The sequence below is a fragment of the Phoxinus phoxinus genome (genome assembly GCF_949152265.1).
Source record: "Phoxinus phoxinus genome assembly, chromosome: 11".
NCBI lineage: Eukaryota > Metazoa > Chordata > Actinopteri > Cypriniformes > Leuciscidae > Phoxinus > Phoxinus phoxinus.
Window position 1 is genome coordinate 5,421,317 of NC_136886.1, and position 25,233 is coordinate 5,446,549.

General features: G+C 36.5%; 1 protein-coding gene across 16 annotated transcripts in view; it reads left to right on the top strand.

Annotated features, from left to right (window-relative positions):
• Positions 1–25,233, top strand: part of raly (RALY heterogeneous nuclear ribonucleoprotein) — a 152,483-nt gene that overhangs the window by 85,218 nt on the left and 42,032 nt on the right. For all 16 annotated transcript variants that reach the window (XR_013799514.1, XR_013799515.1, XR_013799516.1 and 13 more), the window contains one exon: positions 19,042–19,073. Coding sequence is in view for 11 of the 16 variants with exons in the window: in XM_079628143.1 (XP_079484269.1) it covers positions 19,042–19,073 (32 nt within the window). In the remaining 5 variants the exon portion in view is untranslated. The remainder of the gene's footprint in view (positions 1–19,041; positions 19,074–25,233) is intronic.

The window sequence follows — 25,233 nt, forward strand, 5'->3', positions numbered from 1 at the left end:
TTTCTATCAATAATAAATGTTCTTTTCCTGCAGTATTTGCTGAAAGGAATATTTTCTATATAAGAAGGCCTGACCCCTGCCATGAGTTATGGGTTAATTTAGGCTTCCTCTCCCTCCCTCTCTCTCTCTCTGTGTGTGTGTGTGTGTGTGTGTGTGTGTGTGTGTGTGTGTGTGTGTGTGTGTGTGTGTGTGTGTGTGTGTGTGTGTGTGTGTGTGTGTGTGTGTGTGTGTGTGTGTGTGTGTGTGTGTGTGTGTGTGTGTGTGTGTGTGTGTGTGTGTGTGTGTGTGTGTGTGTGTGTGTGTGTGTGTGTGTGTGTGTGTGTTACACAGAGACTGTACCCCCACTATCTCTCACTCTTTGCACCAGCTTTTCTAAAAAACAGAAAACACAAACATTTCTAATGAAATATTAAACATTCTGCCACCAAGTAGAATTGCTGCAAGTGTTACACTTTATAATAAGGACATAATTTGCACAACTATTTGCGACATTCCTGATCAAGTTCTCAAAGACATCAGAAGTATCTTGTACTATTCAGCTGTTTTCTTAAAATAACAGCACTTAGAGATACGTGTGAGAGTGTCACGACCTTTCCACATCTGAACCTCATCTGCCAGAGGCCATTATACAAAGATTGTCAACCTGTCTTGCAATTTTTTTCATGTTTGTGACAATATTGTTTTTGTTGTTGTTGTTTTGGCATGTATAAATGTGATTTTACTGCATGAAGCAAAATCCAGAATCAAAAATACATATTTTCATATTATATGCTGTGTTTAAAGTCTAAAGACATAATCGGCATTACTCTCTTTGCCTATACTGTAGGTCTACTGCTTCTGAGGGTTTTTTATTTCCTACAAAAAAGGCTCCAGTAATTGCACATGAGTTTTAGAAGAGATCAGTGACAATCTGCATGTCTGCACTCAAATATCAGACATCTCAATGTAGGCTCAAATATTTCTCACCAAGTTATCTAAGCTATACGTTGTTCACAGTTTTATAGCTCTTCACTCTTAATGTACTGTATGTCAACAGTGGTCTAATTTGTTTATATTTTTATTTCTTCCTAGAATAATCTAAGACAAATTTGATATTTTAATGAAAGTGAATGAACTGACATCTCAATTATGTTTAAACCGTATGGCCTGGTTTCTCAGACCGGGCTTAGATTAAGCTGGGATTAGGCCTTAAGTAGCTTTTATGAACGTGCCTTAGAAAAAAACATTACTGGTGTGCATCTTGAGACAAAACAGTGGCACTCACATTTTTTAAGATACACCAGTGCAGCTCAAACGACCTATAAAAGAGCAATCTCTGAGCAACAAAACATTGTACATATGCACAGCAAAAATGCAGTAACATGCTACGGATGCTTATAACATTAAATAAATGCTAAAAGCTGTGATTACATTTTGGGTGATACAATTGAGATGCATAGGCCCTATGCACAGCTTCACTATTTCCTGAACTTAAGCAGGGACCTTTGTTTCCTGTCTGCCAGGATTGGCCAAACTGATTAATCCAGGTGTGTCTGATTATTGTTGTTGGTCAGACACACCTGGATTAATCAGTTTGGCCAATCCTGGCAGACAGGAAACAAAGGTCCCTGCTTAAGTTCAGGAAATAGTGAAGCTGTGCATAGGGCCTATTGTCAATGCTTCATCTAGCTTAGTAAATGCATGACTGCCAAGCTCTGGTGGTGCACATTCGTGTCAGGTTCTGTAGTTCATGAGTCGTTGCTCGTACCCCCCGGGGTCAAGCTTTTGAATTAATGAAGGAACCCTTTGCTGCTACAATATGATGTCTGACAAGACTTTTGCCACTGCATGCCAAAAACCTTCAGTCTCTCACTGCTGCTTTTCATCTCTTATTGGGCAAGCTTACTGTCTGTGACTATAACTCATACGGCAAAACATATATTTTTTAGATTATGAAAAATATTTCAAAATATGCAAATATCTTTATGTATTATTACATTGGAAGGTTAAGAGGGAATTGAAATCGTAATGTTAGTAACGTTCTTTACTAGGTATTTGTTAGTTTGTGTATAATGTTCTATAGAGGTTAAAAGAAACTGCTTCAGTGCTGAGTCTTTGTTTTTTGTTTTTGATTGACTTTTTGTTGGCACAGCCCAAGTCATATCCCATCATGCCTTTCTTCTCTTTATTGTGTCATCTTGTCTGAACCAATTTGGCAAAGAATGGAGCATTACATGCTTTTATTGTGCATCAAATAAAAGCTTGCTTTGCCGTCTACAGTATCGAACATGTTGGAAGCCCACTGTTGTCAGTCAGCTTCAGCGGGGCTCAGAAGTACACAAGCCCTCCATTTTCTCCAATATCTCTAGCTCAGGCCTAATCAGGCATGACTGATCCTTGAATCATTTACAAGAGGAACCGTTCCATCGCATGGAATTCAGTTTTTTTTCTTTTTTTCGCCTGCTTGTTTCTGCCAACAAACAACACGCGCAGATGAAGAAAGACCTTAAGCTTCACATCCAGAAGAGCTGCTTATATGGTCTTGGGTAAGAAAGGACGCATCAGTGTTCAATCCCCGTCTTTGGCACACAGATTCATTTCAGGATATTCCCGATGAGATGCGTATTGAGCTTTAAAATCTCTTCTCTTCAGGAACATGAACCTTGGGACTTCAGATCTCAGACTTTGCTGTTTTCTGTCTGGTTGCAGGGTCATTTCTCTTCTGCAGTACCTTTTGAAGTCTGTAACTCGTGAATATTTAATATGCTTTTGTATGGAAGTATTTCATTAAAATGGTATATCAGACTTTCAGGAATATGATCTGGTCAAGCTCAGACACTTAAATGTTATAATAGCTTAAAATAAGTAATATTAGTAATACAAAAATATTCAACTGAACTGTTTTTTGTTAAGATATCCAGGACACAGTAAAAACGTATTTACCAACTAAAACAATATTTGCAAGAAAACATGTTTTGTTTGAAACATTTTTATTAGAGAAAAGGCAAGTTGATTGCCAATTATTTACAGTAGTGAAATTCATTATTAAAATTTATTTATCTGTTTATTAATAGTATCAAAATTCTTTGAAATATTACAAATCCATGCCTATATCCACTTAATTGTGGTATCCACCAAAAAATCATTTTGAATATTTTTGAATATTTCATGTATCCAGGACATTTAGACATACACGATGAGGACATGGTGAATGTGGTTTGTCTGACCGTTGTAGTTCACATTATTTTTCACGACATTTGCTAAATATGTGCAGTTATGAACAGGTAGTAAGAAATGTGTAGTTTTGAGTAAATTGGCCATCTGCAGTCCAATCCTAAATTGATTTAGGAATAGCACATTACATCAGTGCAGAAAAACATTTACCGCTGTCCTCAGGTATAGTGTGTAATCCTGAAGGAGAATGAATGAGTGTGTGTTGCTGTCCTGTTATCACTAGTGGCTGTATCTGATAGGAAAATCACCTCTTAATGGGAAGATAATGTGTCAATTAATTCTCCCTTAATGGCAGCGGGAAAAGGTGAAAAGAAAAGAAGATAATTGTGTTACTTTGGGCTCATCTCCTTTGTCCTTGTCAATGCAAAGACATCCAAGTCATGTGTATCTGCTGCTGTCTTGACTGCTGTAGCTTGGATAGACCTGTTGATTTATTTTCTTCTTCATGAATTGCTTATTATAAGCATTGGTGCTGGGGCATGTTGAGCTGCTCCTCAATCAATTAAAGGAGTCTATTGCTTTATACACACTCTAAAAAAATATTTTCATGATTTGTTATCACAACTTTTTATCTTTTGTCAAATCAACTTCGATAACTAATGTGTGAAGATAACATACTATTTTGAGTTTCTGTTTATTAAACCATTCTTCTTCATTGTATTAACTCAGATTTTTCGAACTCCAAAATTGTAGGCAACAAGGTAACTTGCTTTTTTAAGTTAAACCAACATTTTTTTTTTACAGTGCAGCTTTCAACTCTGATGACTTTGGAAGCAGCATTTTTGCATTACTTTTTATTACTATTGTGTATCATATTTTCAACTTTTCCTTAAAGATTATTTCAGTAGTTCACTTTAACTGCATAGCAAATGTATTTTTACTAGCCAATCACAATCACCTTTCATTTTTACTTTAGCACAGTAAAGTTTGGAACAGTCACTTAAAAACAGATGTAAGTATTTATTGTTTCTGGTTCCTGGAATAGGTCCTGAACTGTATGGTCACAGAAACTGTTTCTAGGTGTAATTATTCTATTCTTTTCCTCTTGAATGGATAATTGGTTACTTGACCCTTAGAGGTCTCCATTCTGAGGGGTTCCTTGAAAAAAGTCCTTCCAAATGAGGCTCACGGTTAGTACAACAGCCTTCCATGACATGAAAATGAGAGATGGAATTGAATTTGATTAATTTTTTATGAAAATTATTTTCAAAATTCAATATCTGCTTCCATGGCATGGCTGAAGGTAAAGCTTCAGAACTAGTCAAAGGGAATTTCTTGTTAAATGTTAATATGATTATTGAAGAATTAGACTTTGAGTCTGTCCGCCACTCTGCCTTTTGAATGCTACAGGCTTAGAGATATAAAGATGAGATGTTAATGAATTTTTTTCTACATTCCTTGCTTGAGTTAATTACCATCGGTTACAAATGGTGATTCTTCACCTTATGAAATCACGTCTGCATCTCTGAAAGTTTGATGTATCCCTTTGATATCCTCAGCTGTTATTTGAATACATTTTTGAGTAAGACTTGCAAGATGGAAGTTTCTGCATAAAATCATAACATCTCAGTGGAGCATATTTTCAGTCTGGCTTTTACCGTGATAAATCTGAGCGTAATCCAGCTAGCACATCTTGTACCCTACAGCATTTACACTTAGCTTCTTTTAATGAGTGTCTCTAAGGGTTTCCACTAATCCCGGTTAATCTTCTTTAATGGTGTGATGTATCCAATAACTAATTCAGCCTGCAGGACTGGATAGCCAGAGGGGCCACGTATTGGACCACAAACATGGGGAACTTTGGAAAAATCTGGGGCACATACTTTGGATTCACAACTTCCATTTGAGAAAAGCATCCATGCATTGAAAAGCTGAGCTTGGAAAAGGTGGATAGTCCTGATAGACATTTGAAACAATAGATATCCATCTTAGATGTTGAGACGTTGTAAAACCAGCATTTTGGTTGGTGAATCTGGTCCTGCAACATTCATGGATGCTTCTCCAGAGCCCCTGTAGACGTCTCTGGCAAGCTCTGAAATGGCTTCAATACATGAATTACAGATGTTTTCACTCTCTCGTTTGACTGTCTCTGATGATATGTCATTGCACATTTCTCCTGTCAAGCATTCTGTTGCTCAATTAAGTCCTTAAGTCAGGATGTCAGACGTTCCTTTACTGAACCTTTCAAGCATTGAATGACACTTAGAGATGACTTGGCACGTACTCTTGATACCATAATTGATAGGTGCTGCATGTATGAAGACACCTTTGAAAAATAATGAGCAAAATTGTTCATGTCAGACACTTTATTTAGTCATTCTTCACACTCTTTTCAATAGCTCCAATTGAGATATCACTGCCGTCTTTCATACTGTCCTGTAACTTGGGGTGAAGTCAAAAATGCAATCTTGACCCATTTATAAACTCTGTCAATTGAAAGCCCACAGTTGGCTTGGCTAATGAAGCAAGAGGCCCTGGAGGAGCTTTATCTTCATGCATGTGCATGTTGTTATTGAGTGTGAATTTGATAACTGAGTCATACATTTAAATAAGACTATGAAAATCAACATCTAAGTGACGGATTCAGAACAGTGCCTGCCTCGTTGCTTTCCTCCTTAGATCTTAGTCACACACACACACACACACACACACACACACACAAGAGCACACACACACACACAATACACGTCATTATACAAATTTGTGTCCTCGTAAATCACATAAACAAGAGCACACACACACACACAAACAAAAACACGTTTTAGTAAAGGGTTAACAGTGCAATGCCTGAATTTTTTTTTTACCTTTAACATTTTTAAGCTCTATGCTGCTTCAAAAACAATGTACTAAGCCCTTTTTGAAGTGTGTGTGTGTGTGTGTGTGTGTGCGTGTGCGTGTGCGAGTGTGTTATATGTAATATACATATACTAATATCCATGATAAATTAAAGACCAAAGATGGTCCTGCAAAGCAAGTGTGTCTTTGCTGAATGTTTATTTTTAAGAGTGAATTGGTCTCTGAATGAGATGTTCTCTATGAGATCTACAAGAGTTTAATAACAGAACATGCAAATTTACTTTTTTTTTTTTTTTTTTTTCAATAGAGAGTTAGGGTGACCTTGGCAGAGTGGGTGAAGGTGAAATATTGTCCGCTTTGTGCCAGTGACCTTTCAGCAGTTTTCAAGTGTTTGGATCAGCTAGAATATTCAAAAACAGTTAGCATCAGATTAGAGGGGCAGAGTAAACCAGACGAGTCCCGGTGGCAAGTTCCGACACTGAAATGTCACAGGCCAAGGGGTTCGGAAATGTGGATGGTGAGGTATTTTTAGATTGACGAGTCGGAATTAGCACTTTCCTTCAGCAAGACGTGGAAGTACACACTAGCTGATAAGAGACTGAACTTGCTGCACTCTGTGGGCTTTTATGTGTTTTATTGTCAATTATGTTTGATGGAAAGGCAGGTATATAGTCCCCTCACCATATGGCTGGTGGAAATGGAATTGCTGTGTGGATGTCACATTCATTGCTAAAACTGGATTTGCAGAGACATCCCCCCCCCCCACACACACACACACACACACACACACACACACACAGACTCCCCCCATTCGGCCTCATACACTTCTTAAGGAGAATCCACAGAATCCATGTTTCACTGACTGCTTGACTCCTTCACTGAATGGATTTCAGAGGCCATTGCGGATATATCAGACTCCTCATAATATTGTCGTTATGACAGCTGCCCTAAAAATTACATTACCAGTTGTATCTTCATGAGTTATGAAGGATTGTGATCTAATTCGCATTACTGGAGTACAAAATGTTTCCAATTGTATAAAAAGTTTATATTGCTTAATTTTAATGTAACAGATCATCCGAAAAATTGAAGTTCTGTTACTCTAAAATTCTGTCTGTTCCTCACAGAAGCTGTCGTATGACTTCAGAGGACTTAGTAATATATCACAAATAATATGGACTCCATTTATGGGCCTTTTTTTCAATTATGGAGCTGAACTGACCTTGTCCACATATGCTTTCATTGTCAGAAAGAAAGTCATATGAGTTTTGAGAAACATGAAGATGAGTAAATGTTGAAAGAATCATATACACTTTTATTTTTGGCTGAACTATTCCCTCAAGATTTTCTTCAAGCCGTTAACTTAATTTTGTGGCTAGACATTTCTGCTTGTTTCAATTATTCTTACCAAGTAATTTCTGCTTTCTCCGTTGGCATATTTTTGCTTGATGTTACATTCATTTTACTACTTGTATTTAGTGTTTTGCCTGTTTCAAGATGCAACTGACTGCATAATATCGACCAATTTGTAAAGAATTAAGGCATGTCTTTTTTTATGCTCACCTGACCATAAATATGTCAGCATTTGAAAGCATGTGTTTTTTCCCCCAACATAATTTATCTAAAAATAACATATATGATATATTAAGATATATATATATATATATATATATATATATATATAGAGAGAGAGAGAGAGAGAGAGAGAGAGAGAGAGAGAGAGAGAGAGAGAAAGAGTGATCTAGATATATATAGATAAATATATAGATATAGATATAGCTTGTTTTATAGATATTATGTTTTTACAAAAAAAAAAAACAAGACAATAGCTAATTAAAAATAGTGTTTTTAGTCCATACCACTTCCTTCCATCTTTCTGCTCTAGTCTCAATCTGTCTCTCAATTTTCGTTTCTTGGCCACATTTCTCTTATGTAATGCGTCTTAATAATGATAAATACCCGGAGTGAAATGCATTTAACTTGGGAGTGAAAAGCAGCGGTGGTCATGGAAAACATGTACTGCTACATATCTCATACAAGCAATCAGATGTTTTCATCCCATCCATAGAAGCTGCTTTCTTTTCTCTTTTTTGAATTCTGTGTTTTTCTATACAAGCAGACTTCAAGGACATCCTAGGCTTTTTTTGTATAGTATTTCTTTCATGATACATTACACTGATCTGCAATCCTGCATTTTCTATGAGCTGCAGCCGTAACCGTAATGGCTTGGCGGTGTCTTGCGGTACAACTCCAAAGGGATATTTATTTATCAAGATTTCTTTATTATCCATTTGATTATTCTTTACAATTTAGTTATATTGATTTTGTGTATGTATGTATCTTCAATGCAATGTGCAACTGCACTTTAAATTTATATATTTAATTAAAAAAAAAAAGTGCTATAATTGCCAGCTATATTTTTTGTCTGAAGACAATGTGAGCAATCTTTACCCATGCAGAAATCCCCTCCACACTGCTGGATGTCCTGGTCTGTTACTGGTCTAAGTCAAAAGTGCCCAACACCAAGTCTTTGACATATTCTGGTCTCTAGATATGTGTCTGGTATCATTCAATGTAAATCTATGGACATTTTTGGCTAGATTTATGGTCTGACAAAAGTGAACCTTTCCTTTACTGCTGCTGTAACGCCAAATATTTTGTATTTATTCTAAATCTAGACATGTATTTGTGTGGTGTGTTTGTTTGGAAGCAGGGCTTGCTTGCCTTTATCCATGACGTTGCATTTTACGCTTTAATTTCAAAGATTCAGTGATGATTTTTTTTATTACATTATGAGGTATGTTGTACTGACACAGATGACATGTAAACAAAAGCTGGTATGTGCACATTTAAACGGCCCATACCAATCAGATCATATTCTCTGTGGTATTTGAATGAAACTATCATACTGTTCGTTATCTCCAGGAAACCATATTGGAAGAATTAAGCTAAACTCCAAAGGCCTTTGATGTGTGAATCCCCCCCCCCCCACCCCCACCAAAAAAAGTCAGACTTCCATTTTTTCCCTTTTTTTTTCCAGAATTATTTTAGCTGTTTATTTTACGTAATGTAATCATGTATTAAAATTATTGAGAGTAATAGGAAAATAAATAATACAAATAAATTAAAATATCTAGACGTATTGCAGTAATATAAACTTTAAGAATAAAAGTTTTTATTGCTCATTAAAATAGTCAAAATGCACAAAACCTTAATGTTCCTTAAAAACAGGCTTTGTTTTCTTTATGGAAAATATAATTTCTCATTTTTCTTTTGATTTTGGGAGCATATGAACCAAACATGTTTTTCCATATGATTCACTCATATGAGCAGTTTCTTGCAAATGTCAACCATAGCATGAAAAGAACAAAACCCTATTCAAGTTGTGCATTTTAGGTCTGTATTTTACTGCACTGACTCACTTTAAATGTCTACTATCTACTAGTTCTACTATCCACCTACTATCCATCCATCTAAATTATACTATCCAAAAATACAACATTTTCATTCAACCATATTTAATGTTTTCAAAAGAGAGCTCAAAGGCTGCCCATTTTGAACATGTATGTCAACAGGAAGCATTTTGTAGAAAGATGAAGACTTGTCTGAGAAATAAATACACTTTGTCATAACTGCGATGATTTCTGGATTTATAAGGGCTAGATTTATGAAGTCACACCGCTTCAGTGCTGTCACATCTGTAACGTTTTAAAGATTGTTTATATCATAATAATTATAAATGCAATTAACTAGAAATGTTCTATACACAGCCAAATTATGTTCATTCGTATTATGATCAACAACTCATCTCCCTTCTTTGCTCTCTGGAACCATAATAATGTGTTGTGGACGTGACCCGTTACAGACGCTTCGTATTAAATCATATGCATAGCCGCAGCGATTGGCCCGGCGTGCATGTTTACCACGGAGATGATTACTGATATACTGTGACGGCCTATTGCTGTGATCTGTTTCAGGCTTACCGTATCATAATGTTTTAGAAATTCTGTCATGACAACTCTCGGGAGATTGGTATGGTAATAGACATTGGCATGGTAATGGTATGGCAATGTTAATGCATTTGGTCTTGGCGTAATAGATCTGTTGCGCTGCTGCAGAGCTAGTACAGAGACTTGTTACTGCCAATACATTCACAGACATACTTTTGTGAGCATGTAAGACATGGTGCTGCTGTACATTATTTAACCCCCATAGCAGATATATGCAGGTGGAGCTGGGGAAGGTGGAGGGTTTCTGAAAGCGTGCTGCATACTGCTAACAGCAACAAACCGGTATTTGTTTGAATGTTGAGCCGCAACTCATTGGACGCTAATATTCAACAATAATATTGATCTACCTGCATTGACACTATTATACAAGAACTGAACTGAGCTGGACAATGACATCAAGGTTTACTCCAGAGCGGCTATATATATATATATATAAATGATCTAAATAACTTTTTTTACAACAAAAATGAAACATCACTGACCTTACTTAAGCTGGACTGTGAAGTTATTTTCTTCTGAAACAAACTTTTTTGCATTATTTTCCTGTTATCTCTGTAAAGCTGCTTTGAAACAATCTGTATAGTAAAAAGCACTATGTAAATAAATGTGACTTGACTTGATGCAACAGCATTCAGCTGTGCTGTAGATAATGATGTGGTCACTACCAAATGAGTTAATGACTTATCCGCCTTCGCCATCTAGAGCTTCATGCCAGAGCTAAGTAATGAATTTATTCTAATAACATTTTAGAAATTACATTCTAATATCAGCGAGAACATCGCGCGGATTTAGTCTACAGATCGCTACAATGTTATTGTTCTTGCCGTATTTGAATAGCACTCAAAAAAATTAAGCCTCTTTTGAAGATTTCCAAATTTCAATTGTATAGTAAAATTCCATCAAATTAAATTGAATAATCCTTACATATTATTTATATTAAGAGTTTTAAATGAGTAAAAAACAAAAAACAGATGATTTCAACTCTGATATGATAAAAAATTTATATATTCATAAATTAACTCTAGAGAGTAGCATTTTTATAAATATTTATACAATATTATAGCCTATATTCAGCATATTTTTTATTTAACCTGTTTTGTATCTTAATAATTATTAAATACATGTTTGAATAAAGGTCTCATTAAAACAAGTTTTTATGACAGCCACCAGTTTAAATGATCTCAATCAACAACTAATGTTCAACACCAAATTGGAGCAGCAGTTCGATCATTTACAAAACGGCAAATACAGTTTTTTGGTTACAACTGCATCTGTGTCTGTAGACTGGAGTAGATTTATTTTAATGCGGGTCCCACACTGGTTACACTTAACAGCATGAGAGATGGCGTGAACGCATGCTATATAATCGCATGCTATAAATAATTCATAACCATTTGCAGTACAATTTCAGTTTTAAGTCAATTAACTGAGGTCAAAGTTTGGTAGTTTAAATACCCACTAGGTCTCTTTTAAAGTTTTTAAAGCATTTTATATGTGTTTTCATAGTCCAATAAATTACGCTTTCAGAACGGTCACGTCCATAACAGTGAAATATAATAGATATTTTATGTTCTGTGGAGAGCCAAACCTTCTGCATTCAGTGGATATTGTTGTTTCTGGTTTGTGCATTATAATTCACAGGAAGTCTACAAAATATGTTCTCTATCTTATTTTTTTTCCATCCGTATTGCATGTGTATTTCCCTCATCTAAAATATAAAACACATCAATAGACTGATATTTTTTTGCTGGCTAGACTCCACTGTAAGGGGTTTAGGAAGATATAACTCATGGGTCAATATATTGGTAATGAATAACTGTGTGATGTCTGCAAGTGTTTTACTGCAAATGTTCCATATTTGTTCCATCATGTGCGTGAGCAGTAGATCAAGTGAGAGAGAGAGACTTATTGTGCATGTGAGTGAAGAGTGTGATTGTGTCTGAGGAACTCGTCCAAGTCATGTAATCTTGCCCTGTGTGTATTTGTGAGTCTTTGTGAGTGTGTGTGTGTGTGCAGTACACAGTTGAAGAGGGCTTAACAGATTGCTTGCCCATTGAGGTCTGACCTTTACTGTCAGTAGAACACTATAAACCCCAGCGTTGTACCCTACAGTCAAGCGGAATACTAACTAGGCCAAGTCCAGCTGTGCTCGCTGTATCTCTTTGCCCAAGGTAGGGATGTGAAACTGAAGATTTCACAGCCATGTCAATGTAATGTGGAGATTTTGAGGGGCCTTTGAACTGCCCTGAAGGATAACCTTCTAGCAAAATAAAATCTAGTTTTCATCACTCAGCTGTGGAGGAGGATCAGCGTACTGAGACATGAAGTTTGGCCTGGAACTGATCACTAAGAAGCTAAAAACAATGGAAAATAATGGAGTGGCTCAGGAAAACACTGTGTATTACTAGTCAGCTATGAAGGGGATGACTAGTCAGATAGTGAGTTAGAAAGCTCTTTGTGTGCGTGCGTGTGTGTGTGTGTGTGCGTGTGTGTGTGTGTGTGTGTGCGTGCCTAAAATCATCCCCTTTAAATTCAAAATGTTATGGTAACATGTCTCACTTCTGTAATTTGACATACTTCTATATGTGTGCGTGCATGTGCGTGTGTCTGTGTACATATATTTATTAAATGTATACTTTTAAAGTTATTAATATACTAAACCTTTGTACATTTTTTATAAACACTTGTATTAATAATTAATATATGAAAATTAAGGTGTTTACTTAAATATAAATACATTTATTTAAATAAATACATTTATCGGTAACACTTTAAAATAAGGTTGTTAACAGTTGTTAACTACATTAGTTAACATGAACTAACAAATACTTCTAAAGCAACTTTAGTTAACTTCTTAGTTAATGTTATTTTCAAATTTACTAATACATTATTCAAATCTAAATTTGTACCTGTTAATATTACTTAAAGGTGCAGTGTGTGATTTTTAGCGGCATCTAGTGGTGAAGTTGCAAATTGCAACCAACAGAAGTTACGGTGGCCGACAGGAAAAGATGTCGTCGTCTTAGACAGCAGAGAGTAGCCAGTTAAGCAATGAGATTTCTTTACAGAGATAAATTAAGAAATTATTTTTGCTTTATTATTCAGTAAAACTATATGTTAGTGCGAAATACTTGTTCATCATTGTGTCAGTGTTTTATTCGCTGACTTTAGCTTCTTTGCATGAAGAACAACATAGTAACGAAACGCTTTTGTCCGTTTAGGGCTACTGTAGAAACATGTCGGCTCATTTCAATGTAAGGGGACCCGCGGTGTGTGTGTAGAAATGGCTCATTCTAAGGTAATAAAAACATAACGGTTCATTAAGTAAGGTCTTTATACACCACTGAAAGCATATGATATTGCATTTCTGTCAACAAATCCTCCCAAATATTACACAATGCACCTTTAATGGACCTGAACTTACCTGAACTAACAATGATCAATAAACTAACATTAAGATTGATAAAAACTCTAACAAATGTATTGTGTATGTTAGTTAATGCATTGACTAATGTTAACTAATGGACCCTTATTGTAAAGTGTTACCAATATATCTCTAGTAAATGCATCTGATTGTTGACTATTTGTTCAGGTATATCCCACCAACTAGCTGGCTTTACAAGTATGTAATTTTCCACATGCTGAATAAAGATGCAATGAAAATAGGAAATGTGTGCGACGAGAAGAGAAAATGACATCTTGCCAGCATCTTAACCACCTTTACAGGTGGTTCGCAACCACCTGTTGCGAATAACAAGACATATTGTGTCATACATGAAGATGTTGGGAACAACATACAGTTGTATGAATGTTATTTTCATGTCACTGTATTTTAGTGGTCCCAGATATCTCTTGTCAGTGCTGACACGTTCAGATTGCATCTGTCACACTCTAGGCTGTTTGAGGACCAAATATTTCCCCTATCTCAGAGCGGTACAAAGTTAAAGTGGCGTTTAGAGTCCTGGCCGTCCTCCGTCGGCCCCTACATAGCAGAGCAGAGCCCAGTTTACTTTAAGTCACAGCCTTTTAAAATCTGCCAGGCATCACGGTGTGTATGCACATTAAAGTATCTCACTGCTTAGACTGCCGAGAAGGTGTGTGTGTGTGTGCGTGCGTGCGTGCGTGCGTGCGTGCGTGCGTGCGTGCGTGCGTGCGTGCGTGCGTGTTTGTGTGTGTGCGCTAATCCCTTAAATGAATTTGCTCAGCCAGTGGTCAGTGCCAGGTAATGTTTTAATTCAGTGCTCAATTCTCTATTAAGCTGCATTAAAACCTGCTTTTGCTTCAGGATTTTATATTGGACATCATACAAAAGTAAACCAAAAAAAAATACCTCGAAATGAAAGCCATTTCCACTGGGTTTCATCATTGATTCCTTCTCACCACTTGCTATCTCAGCAAATTCTCACTGGTTTGCATTGCAAATGCTGAGACAACTGTGTGTGTAGATCATCTAAACCTCACCAAAGCAAGGCAAATATGTGATCGTAATGTGTACTCGCCGGTATTACAAAGTCTGTTTGTATTGTGTTGGGTATCAGTGCTCCACTGGAGTTCCCTTCATGCAAAGCCTTTAGTTTTGTCTTTGCGAGGTTCAAAGACTTCCCGAAATTATGGATGTAAATGGAACAACACAAATGTGACATGAGAAACCCCCCACCCAAACCCAAATGCAAGAATCACAGTGCAGCGTGACTTTCTTTTATGTCGAATTGTAAATAAATGAATCAGCATTTCATTAAGACTTGCTTAGTTGAAAAGTTACTGTTTAATGAATATGGATTAGGTAAGGAGGGACTTTTAGATAACCGGTTTTAATACTCCGACACGTTACATATTTAGCTTTACGGTAACAGCAGTTTTTCATAATGTGCAGACATTATGAAAGCCCAACGAGCCCAACCACAAGGTTAATTACTCCTTTCAAAAGTAATATTATTACTTTTCCTTTTTATACCCTGGCAACAGTAATTCGTTACACTTCTAGTAATATTACTTTCCATTACACCCTACCAATTTTGATTGTATGCATTTCTTTTACCAAAAAGCTTTCTATTTATTAAATATTGAGTAATACTTCTGCAAAAAAATTATTTCTACACATGTATTCAAAGGCACATCTCTTTGAACATACAGAAGTTTAAACAAACAATTTTGCAGTCTTGGATATGTGGCCTTGCTTGCTTATTGTCCAAGATCCTCTCTCTTCTTGTGCTCCGTGTTTTCAGCACTTTTCACAGTCACACACACACACACACACACACACACACACACACACACACACACACACACACACACACACAGCTCCCACTCAAGACCTTGAGACTTCAGCTAATCAGATTCAGAATTTAGTGCATATACTTTGTATGACGATGATAGGTCTATGGCCTTATCATGGATATGTTGTCATTTAAAGGTTACATGTTTGAGAGATGGAAACACTTGGCAGACGCAAACAGTTTTTAGGTAATACGGCACAGAGGTGACATGAATTGTATTTACAGAAGATCCACTATCTTTGTATCACAAGCACTGTGAGTTGTTGAAAGACTTTGTGAATCTCACAAAGACCTCTCCGGGTTACATTTAACCCTGAAATCAAAATAAACTAAAATAAATTATTTATTTGCATAGAAAAAATAACAGTTTTCGATTTCCTATTCTAATTCATTCCTGTGATATAAAGCTGAGTTTTCAGCATCATTCCCCCAGTCTTCAGTTTCACATGATGATCCTTCAGAAATTATTCTGATATGCTGGTTTGATGCTTAAGAATCATTTATTATTATTATCAACATTGAAAACAGTTGTGTATTTTTCAAAAACAGACATTTTTGGATTTTCTGATGAGTTAGAAAGTTCAAAAGAACTGCATTTGTTTTATTAAATATAAATCTTTTATAACAATTTGAAAGTATTTTTAATAAAAAGTATTAAAAATATCTTTTAAAAAATCTTTCTGACCACAAACTTTTGAAGTGTAGTACGTGTATAAGAAGGTTAAGGCTGATGGGTTCTAAACGCAAGCTGATTATATTTACAGTGTTAACTACTTGGAGCAAGCTGATTGGTTCATGTCGCATCTGCAGCCAATGAGCTTGCTGCTCAACATTTAAATGGCTGGTTACCATTCACTATAGCAGTTTGCAGTACGCATCAGAGTTCGTCTAAAACCCTCCACCTTCCCCAGCTCCATCTGTATAGATGTGCTATGGGTAATTAATATGCTATTTGTGCAGCAGGATGTCTTATATACAGCAGCGTATCGTATGTGTTGCAGTAGCATGTTCCTGTTCTGGCTCTGCAGAAGCAATAATCTACAACAACAGCAATAATAAACAGCAGCAGTGTAGCAGATATATTCCTCCAATACCAAATATATTAACAGTCATATCCACTACCATGCTAAAAATCTTTAGAGAGTTGTCATGATAGAAACATATACACACACACATACACATACTACAGTTCAAAAGTTATATATATATATGCTGTCCCTTGAATGAACCTCTGTGGAGGTGAGAATGAAAAGCTCAGGTCAACAATGTTGGTTGCTTGACCCTGTTGTCATGTGGGGTATTTTTATTTTATTTTTATCTGTCAAGCCCTTAAAGCTCTCCACCATACTTTTTAGTCTTGGGACAGGATGAAAATGGGTTGATGATCTTTTGGTTGCACACACACACACTATTTCTCACTCGCACATAAAAGGTCACACAGAGGTCAAAGAATGGTGAACCAGTCTCAACATGGTCAGAGGTCCCATTGTGGTTGCATGGTCTGAATTCGACAAGCCAAAAGAGAGAGATATCAGGGTGTGAGTGTTAAATACTATTTGATCTCAGATTTCATCATATTTGCTTTGCTTTATTGTGGTACTATCTATTTTTTTATATATATTTTTTTATGTTTTTTGAGCAGGCACTGCCTCTCTAGCCTCTTCAAAGAGCCCGGCTCTGGTTGAAAAGCTCTGGTCTAGTGTCTAGATATGCTTGTTGTACCTGCTCCGAACAACAATGAAGAATTTCACAGCTGATCTGCAGTACAACTGGCCAAGACAGGAACAATATATTATTTCCTCCCTGCGTTATAGGCAGAACATTTACTGAATAACACAAGATAAAACATAGCTACGTTTGACAGCTGCTAAGGAATGACATTTTTTTCATTTCATTTCTTTCCTTTCCTCTTGAAATTTTTCTTTTCCCCTCCATTTAAAGTCAACATGAAAACAAATTGGATAAGACCAGTAACATATTTTTTTCATGCATGTTATTGTGCATGATTCACCAGTGCATGTTATTCTTAAGAAAAAATGCATATCATATAGTCAAATATAAACTCCTGCAGAATATCACATTTTACTTGGAAATATGTCATAATGCAGAAGTGGAATGCTATTTTGTGTTGACTTTAATGTCCGTGTCCATCCACTTGTTCTTTGAAAGTCTGCAAATATTGTCAAAACAATATCCTCTCAATGTTTGCTTTGATGTCATTGTGCAGGTCCCTCTTTTCATATAGCAATGAAATAATTTCACCACGTTGATTTCTGTTTTCATCTTGGTTTGAGCATCAGCTTCAAGCACATCACAGCAAAGGTTTTGTAGATGATCTCTTTCTTAGATGTTTTATACATATTCAAGTCAGTGAATCTATTGCCCATATGTTGTCTTTTTTATCTCCGTCACTAGATGCTCTGCAGTCAGCCTGAAAAAAATATGAGAATCTACTCAACGTGCATCAGAGAACCATAATTCAATATAGAGCCATCTCAGTTATGATGTTTGGTTCTGATTCAATTCTGGGACGCCGATTGTATAAATACATTTCCACAGGTTTCCTTTTAGATACAGTGTTAGCCTTTGAAATGTCTGAGGTGAGGACCAAAACAAGCATGAAAACAGACAAAAGCTCTGTTTTCTGAACCTGGTGTGTTGCCTCATTGCCTACTGCCTACATAATCAGTGTTTGCAATGGAATACATCAGCGCTCTGCATGACAGACGCGATTCAAAAGATTTCAGTGGAGTTTGGCATTCGCATGTTGCCACAATATTCTAACGTAAAAGTAAATAGGACATACTAACAATTTCTATTGGTACTTTTTTTGTTTTTCAGTGGTGAATATATTCTTAGAAGACAACATAATTAAGATACTGTGTGTACCTTTTTGTTGAAAAATTGTTTGTGAAGCGCACTAGGTTTTGGAACAGAGTGAGAGTGTAAGAAAGAAAAGAGGAAGAAATGATGAGGATGACAAGTGCAAGGAACAAAGAATAATGCATATTTAATGATTTTATTAGATTTTTTTTTAGCATTTCGGAATCCTTCAGAATTAAAACGCTGCAACTTCAGCAAAAAAAGACATCAGCCGTTATGTGTGAACGTGCTCTTCTAACAAAGAAGTTTCTTAAACAACTGTCAGAGCTCCAAATCTGTGATTCTTCTGGAAATGTAGCTGCAATTTTTTTTATAAAAGGTGGATTCATTTAAAAAGTTTGTTAGAATTCTTTTCTTGTCAGGTTATTCGTTGCCATAAGTATCTTGGGTTGTTATTTACAGTCAATCTGTTTGCATCTAACACTTCCATTTACAGTTAATGTGATATTTCAGCATGGATTTAAAGATGTATATTTGCTATTGTTTGTAATGTGCAGCATTTTTCCTGTTATTCAAACTGTTTTTCAAAATGTGTTGTTCAGAATCTTATTTCTGATTGGATGAACCACATTACATTTTGTTGTATAATGAGCTAAGTTGCAATTTTGCATGCTATTAATTAGTCTAGAACTGTATCTAGCTATTTTATTTATATAATTGTATTTATTTAAACCATATTACTCCCCCCAAAATTTTTAAATATGTCATCATATACCCTCTTGTCATTCAAAACCCAGTTTGCATTGCTTTCTTTTGTGTAACGCCAAAGAAGATATTTTGTAGAATGTGGATATTGACTTTCATTGTATTGACCAAAAAACAAAACACATTTCTCAAAATATCTTTTCTTATGTATTCCACAGAAGAAAGTCATACAGATATGGAACGACATGAGGTGAGTAAATGATAAAATATTTGTATGTGTGTGTACTATCCCTTTAAATTAGGATTTACATTTAATTCTGATAGTTTTAATTATTTAAATTATAATCCAATCACTGTAACACATTGTCTTAAGTGTCTAATTGTTGCTTTAACAGTGGCATCAGGGCTGTGGGTTTGCGATTTGCTCACATTCTGATATTTTAGGGCTTATTTGTTGGCGATTCGAGTTGGAATCCAGCTTTTGTCATTTCCTGACCCTGTTCCCATCTCTCTACAAATATAGGTAGTAGAAAGGTCAAGAAAACACTTATAGAACGAGAAAATTGGAAATGAAATTTTGAAATACTATAGCTTTCATACCATGATCTAAAAAAAAGAATAATAATAACATAAGATGACCTTTTTTGCTGATGTACAAGCCAGTCAGAGTGAAGAATGACATTGTGGGTGGGGCTTTAATCCAGCTATTCTGATAGGGCATTTATGAGGTATCCATCAGTGGAGCGTATATATGAGGGCGATAAATCTGGCACTGGAAGGACGTGTGTGTTCTCGCCCTCCGAGTGGTTTGTATTGCCTGACTGTCGGCTTGATGGATGGTCTTCTGTTCCTGGCAGGTTCGCCAGGTCTCACGGCAGCAGCAATGTCAGCATGTAGCTGGCCAACAGCAGCGCCATAAACAAATTTGATTGACGGGTCAGACACACCCTTTCTACCGGACCTGGACGCAGAAAGATTTCAGGGACGTAGACACTTGTTGAGAAGAGCCAGAGTAGACGAGGCCCACACGTTACCGTCACAAAACAACACTGTGTGTATTTGATGCAAGCTTCAACCCGCTATTATCTCTATTATTATCTGCAGTCTGTTGATGTGGAGTGTTTGTGGAGTTTGACAGAAGACAGCGCGCCCTGTCACACAAACCCACTTCAGAAATACGTGCGGTGTGCATATTAATGGACGCTATCGAGAGTGAGATCAGCACCAAACCCACGTTGATGGAGAGCTCTTCCAGTTTTCATAAATATGCAAAGATTCCCATTACTTTGTTTGGATGGGGTTTTTAATTGTGGTGGGGGTAATTTATGTATTTAGGCTTGTGAAATGAACGGAGAACAATTGGCAAGTGTCTAAAACTCGAGGAGTGGGTGCAGCTCTCAGAGGAAAAGTGACTGTGTTTCAGGCAGTCGGTGAAAGCAAGCAGATTGAAATGTAAATTAAAATCGATCATCGATAGAGCTCTTCAGTTGTGACAGACTATGGACTGTTTTAGGATATTTGGGATTGTTGTGTCTGCAATAATATATGAATGCTTTCCATTTATATTTATCATGCTAGTTGTTAGTGCTGAGCGATACAGTAAATTGAATATTCACAGTGAATATCGAGATTTGACTTGTTGCGCAATGTTTCCTTTTTTTATTTCTGATTATACTTTAATTCCACATCAGTCCAGATTCTATTTATTTGTGGCATCATTAATAAGTAATATTTCTTTTTCTGTTCATTTATTGAAAAATACTGAAAGACATGCATTAATTAAGTGTTTGTGTGTGTGTGTATATATATATATATATATATATATATACACACATGGTTTACTGTACTGTCCCTTAATCAAATTAATTGGCTTGTCCTTTGAAGTACATCCCAGAACGATTAATTAAAGGTGTTTTATAATTGTATAATTTGAAAGAAATGAATACTTTGATTGCTGATGACGACTCATAATCACTGCACTAGACTAGCCCTAGCACACTGTTCCCATCTAATTGCTTTGCGAACACAAGTCTTTGTGGCAGAGTAGGTTTGGCGTGTGATATCAGTGAGGAAACAGCACTTTCTGCCCTGCTAAACATCCTTTGCGGCTGTTTAGGTCTGGTTGTTTGACTCTTTATAAAGAGTTACACTGGTTTTCCCCCTGAGAGGACGGGCGAGGAGGGAGAAGAGAAGAATGGCTGCTTTGCAGATTGCTTTGAGGATAGATTGCCAGTTTCAAACTGCCATAGACACAATCAAAATCTCATTGCAGCAGAGGTGATTTTCTACATCCCCTACTTGCCGCATCAATCAAAATGCATCTAATGAAATAACACATTAATCCCTAATGCACAATGCCTTGGAACAAATGTCATATTCTTTACATTGTAATACCAATGACATTGAGGTCTTGTTGTTGTTTAATCTTTTAGGGCTTTTGCTTATTATCTTGTAGAGCTGCCTAAAATGAAAGGACTTTTCCCGCAAGATGCATCACTTTTTTTGATTGTTGGTCTGTGTACTCAAGTGTCAGATGGATGTCTTTCGCCATTGCATCACATCATTTTGGGTTTTCCCCACTGTGCTTGTTTCCTCTGTGTGCTTCTTTTAAGACAGCAGTTAAACTTTCATTTCATTCTGCTTAAATCACAGGGAATGTATTAGTTGATAAAGATATAAGCCTAAACCTAACCCTTTCTGTATACCTAAAATCTGATTGGTCAATAAAATTGTTGTTCCTATTATCCAGTCACAGTAAACTATACACTGAAGAAAAAAATTGGTGTGGGATTTAATTTAAAGCAATTTTCACTTTTAGTTTCACAAATAGTTGCAAAGAAACGGAACTTGGCACATTGAATTAAACATAAAATCGTATTTCCTTGTAAATCATACTCCTTTTTTATTTTTTTATTTATAGGTTCAAAAATAATTTTTACAGTGTAGGTTTCAGACAGAGATATCTCTCTTGAAGTGTCTTTTCTTTGTCTGTGTCCATTTATCAAACTTCCACGTTTTTTTTCTTTCCCGCTCTCACCTCTGTTAGAAGCACTCTTGATTGTTGTGCCAATTAGTTTGGGATGGTAAGACCCCTCCAGCCTCTTGTAAATGATTGTGCGCAGTGCCAGAGCTCTCTGCAGGCCTAATTAATCCATCGCAATGCAGGTAGGAGTAAATTATCACAGGAGGACAGCATCTTCAGGGTTCGACACACTTCTGTATGGCGGCACGTTGCGTCTGTGTTAAGGTTAGGGTCATTGAGGTTCCCCGCCTCTATTTCCAGAGACCTCAAAAGGTGGTTTGATCTCTACTAACAAGTAGCTAGAGACTGAAGAACCATTGATTCCAGGCATGATAAATTCAAGAGGCCAGTCTTTCTACTGACTGCTCTCTTGACTTCTCTACTCCCCTGAGAGACAATTGGCAGGTTAAATCAGACTCTTCGGTTTACATTTTCACCTGGATATGTCAACATTTTTTTTGGTAACTCGTGTTGTTTTGGAGTGGTGTAACCATTAGCTCCTTTGATAGATTCTCCTTTGATAGATTCTCTGGTTATTTTAGAATGATACTACTACTTTATTATTTCTGGTAATTTTGTTTCATTTCACTATTTTTCACATTGCTGTTATTTTTATTGTAAAGCACTTGGCTGATGGATGGATGGATGGATGGATGGATGGATGGATGGATGGATGGATGGATGGATGGATGGAGATAGATAGATAGATAGATAGATAGATAGATAGATAGATAGATAGATAGATAGATAGATAGATAGATAGATAGATAGATAGATAGATAGATAGATAGATAGATAGATAGATAGATATTGTACAATGCTGAATGTCTGTTTTTTTTTGCATGTATATTTAAATAGATTTGGATGGATGGATGGATGGATGGATGGATATACATGGTTGAATGGATCGATAGACAGCAGATGAATGTTGCATGTAAATCTCAAAAGATTTTTCATAGTACAAAGGTTACCATCTTGATTTCATGACTGGTCCTAAGTTGAAGGACATGGAGAGGAGGGGGATGTAATTGGAGGGGGATGTTATTCACCGGATCTGGCCACATGCCACATATCCTGGTAGGTCCTTCTGCATTAGCATTGACTGCCACTGTACAGTGAAGCAGGATCAGCTACTGGCTAATTAATACCACAGGGTGCTTTGCTTCTCAGCCTCATATATCTGTTTGTAGAGTGAATGGCAAGTTAGCGCAGCCTTCGACATGCAGAGGACACATTCTGCCTCTGAAGATGTCTACCATCTCAGCCCACTCAGTCTTAGACAGATCTGAGATGACACAGCTAAAGAGGAATCATTTGGTACAAGGGATTAATAATGTTCCTCCAGCCTGTACTTGTTTCTTTGTGCTGCCGTGTTGTGCCTGGTGTTTCAGTGTGACTAAAATTAGATTTTTACATCTGAATGGTGGAAAACTTGTCGCTGTGAGGTTAGGGTGTTAAAAAGTAAATGGCACGTTATCTTGCATCTGGCCAAAAAAGTACACTACCATTCAAAAGATTAGGGATTACGATTTTTGAAAGATATTATTGCTTTTATTTAGCAACAATGCATTAAATTGATCAAAAGTGACATTAAAGACATTTCTAACGTTATAAAAGATTTCTGTTCTTTTGAATTTTCTATTCATCAGAGAATCCTGAAATTTAAAAAACAAAATCAAAATATAACATGGTTTCCTCAAAAATATTAAGCAGCACAACTGTTTTCAACATTGATAATAATAATAATAAATGTTTCTTGAGCAAAAAATCAGCATATTAGGGGGCAGTTGAGAGTCGGACTTGTAACCCAAAGGTTGTGGGTTCGAGTCTCAGTACCAGCAGGAAATATAAGTGGGGGAGTGAATGAACAGCACTCTCTTCCACTTTCATTACCCACAACTGAAGTGCCCTTGAGCAAAGCACCTAACCCCCATTCACTCCCCGGGCAACGAGAAACTGCTCCGGGTTTGTGTTCATCGTGTGTGTGCGTGTGCGTTTTCGTTTTCAATACTCACTGTTGTGTGTGCACTTAGAGATGGGTGAATGCAGAGCACAAATATGTATGGGATACCATCCTTGGCTACACGTCACGTCACTTTTTTTATTTTTATATGATTTCTAAAGGATCATGTGACACTGAAGACTGGAGTAATGATGCTGCAAATTAAGCTTTGCATCACATGAATGCATTACATTTTAAATATATTAAACATAGATCACAACTGTAATGTTATTTCACAATATTACTGTTTTACTGTATTTTTTTATCAAGCACAGCACTGGAGAACATGAGACTTCTTTCAAGAACATTTAAAAAAATCTTACAGGCTGTAAACTTTTGAATGGTAGCGCACATGATGGGATAAGGGATAAGTGTATCATTGTATTAAGTAATGTTACGTATTTGAAAAAGTGTTATGGTGCAAATTTAAAAATAAGCTAATTTGTCAAACAGTACTCTGATTGTATAGCATGCTATCCAGTATGCATTACCGCTTTACCGTTTTACTACTTTAACAAATGTATTTACAGTAAAAAATGTAAACCGCCTTCCTGTATTCAGAATCATCGCCCGTCCAGCGAACTGTTGGGAATTTATCAAAAACAATTCTACAGGTTGCGTGAGCTGTTGTACTGGAAATCTATAACATAAAGCATGAACAGAGCAGTTCCCTGGGATGCCCTATTGTTCCTCAACATCTCCTGCCAGCAACACGGGAGCCTCACAGACTGCCGGCTGTCAGCCTTTGATTTGGAAAAACTGTAGCTATTGCCCACAACACTTGATACAGAATACCACTGTAAATTATTTATTCATGAATGGCATTTTTTCTTGTGCCGCTTAAAGGAAAAAAATAATGTTGACTATGCGGTTGGTCAATGTTTCTCCATTCTGTAGTTGCACACTAGGAAAATGATTGCCTTACTTGACATTAATTAACTTACAATATTATTAGAGGCTGCATTAGCATGCTGATTGCGGAGTAGAAGAACACTATGGGGTGATGTTTTATTAAAATGGCTGAGGATCACCCTTACTTTTGCATTGTGCTCCGTTGTATGTTTGATCACATACTGTGGTATGAAGCAAGGTGGCCTATTTTTTTGTAGTAAAGTTGAAATATGAATTTAATATGGTGACAAACTGTTCAATGTTAATTATTAAATGTGTTTGGATTCATTTACATACCGTTGAGGCCAAGAAGTCACCAGGGAAGGCGGTGGTTACACAGTTTGATAGTTTAACACTTCAAACAGCTCATTAAGATTCTGCAAAGAATCATAGGCGTACATAAAGATGTGATACGAATAAGGGACTTATGTCCCTCCAAGGACCAAAAATGTGGTTCATATTCAAACATGCTTTGAATATAAATATTCACAATTG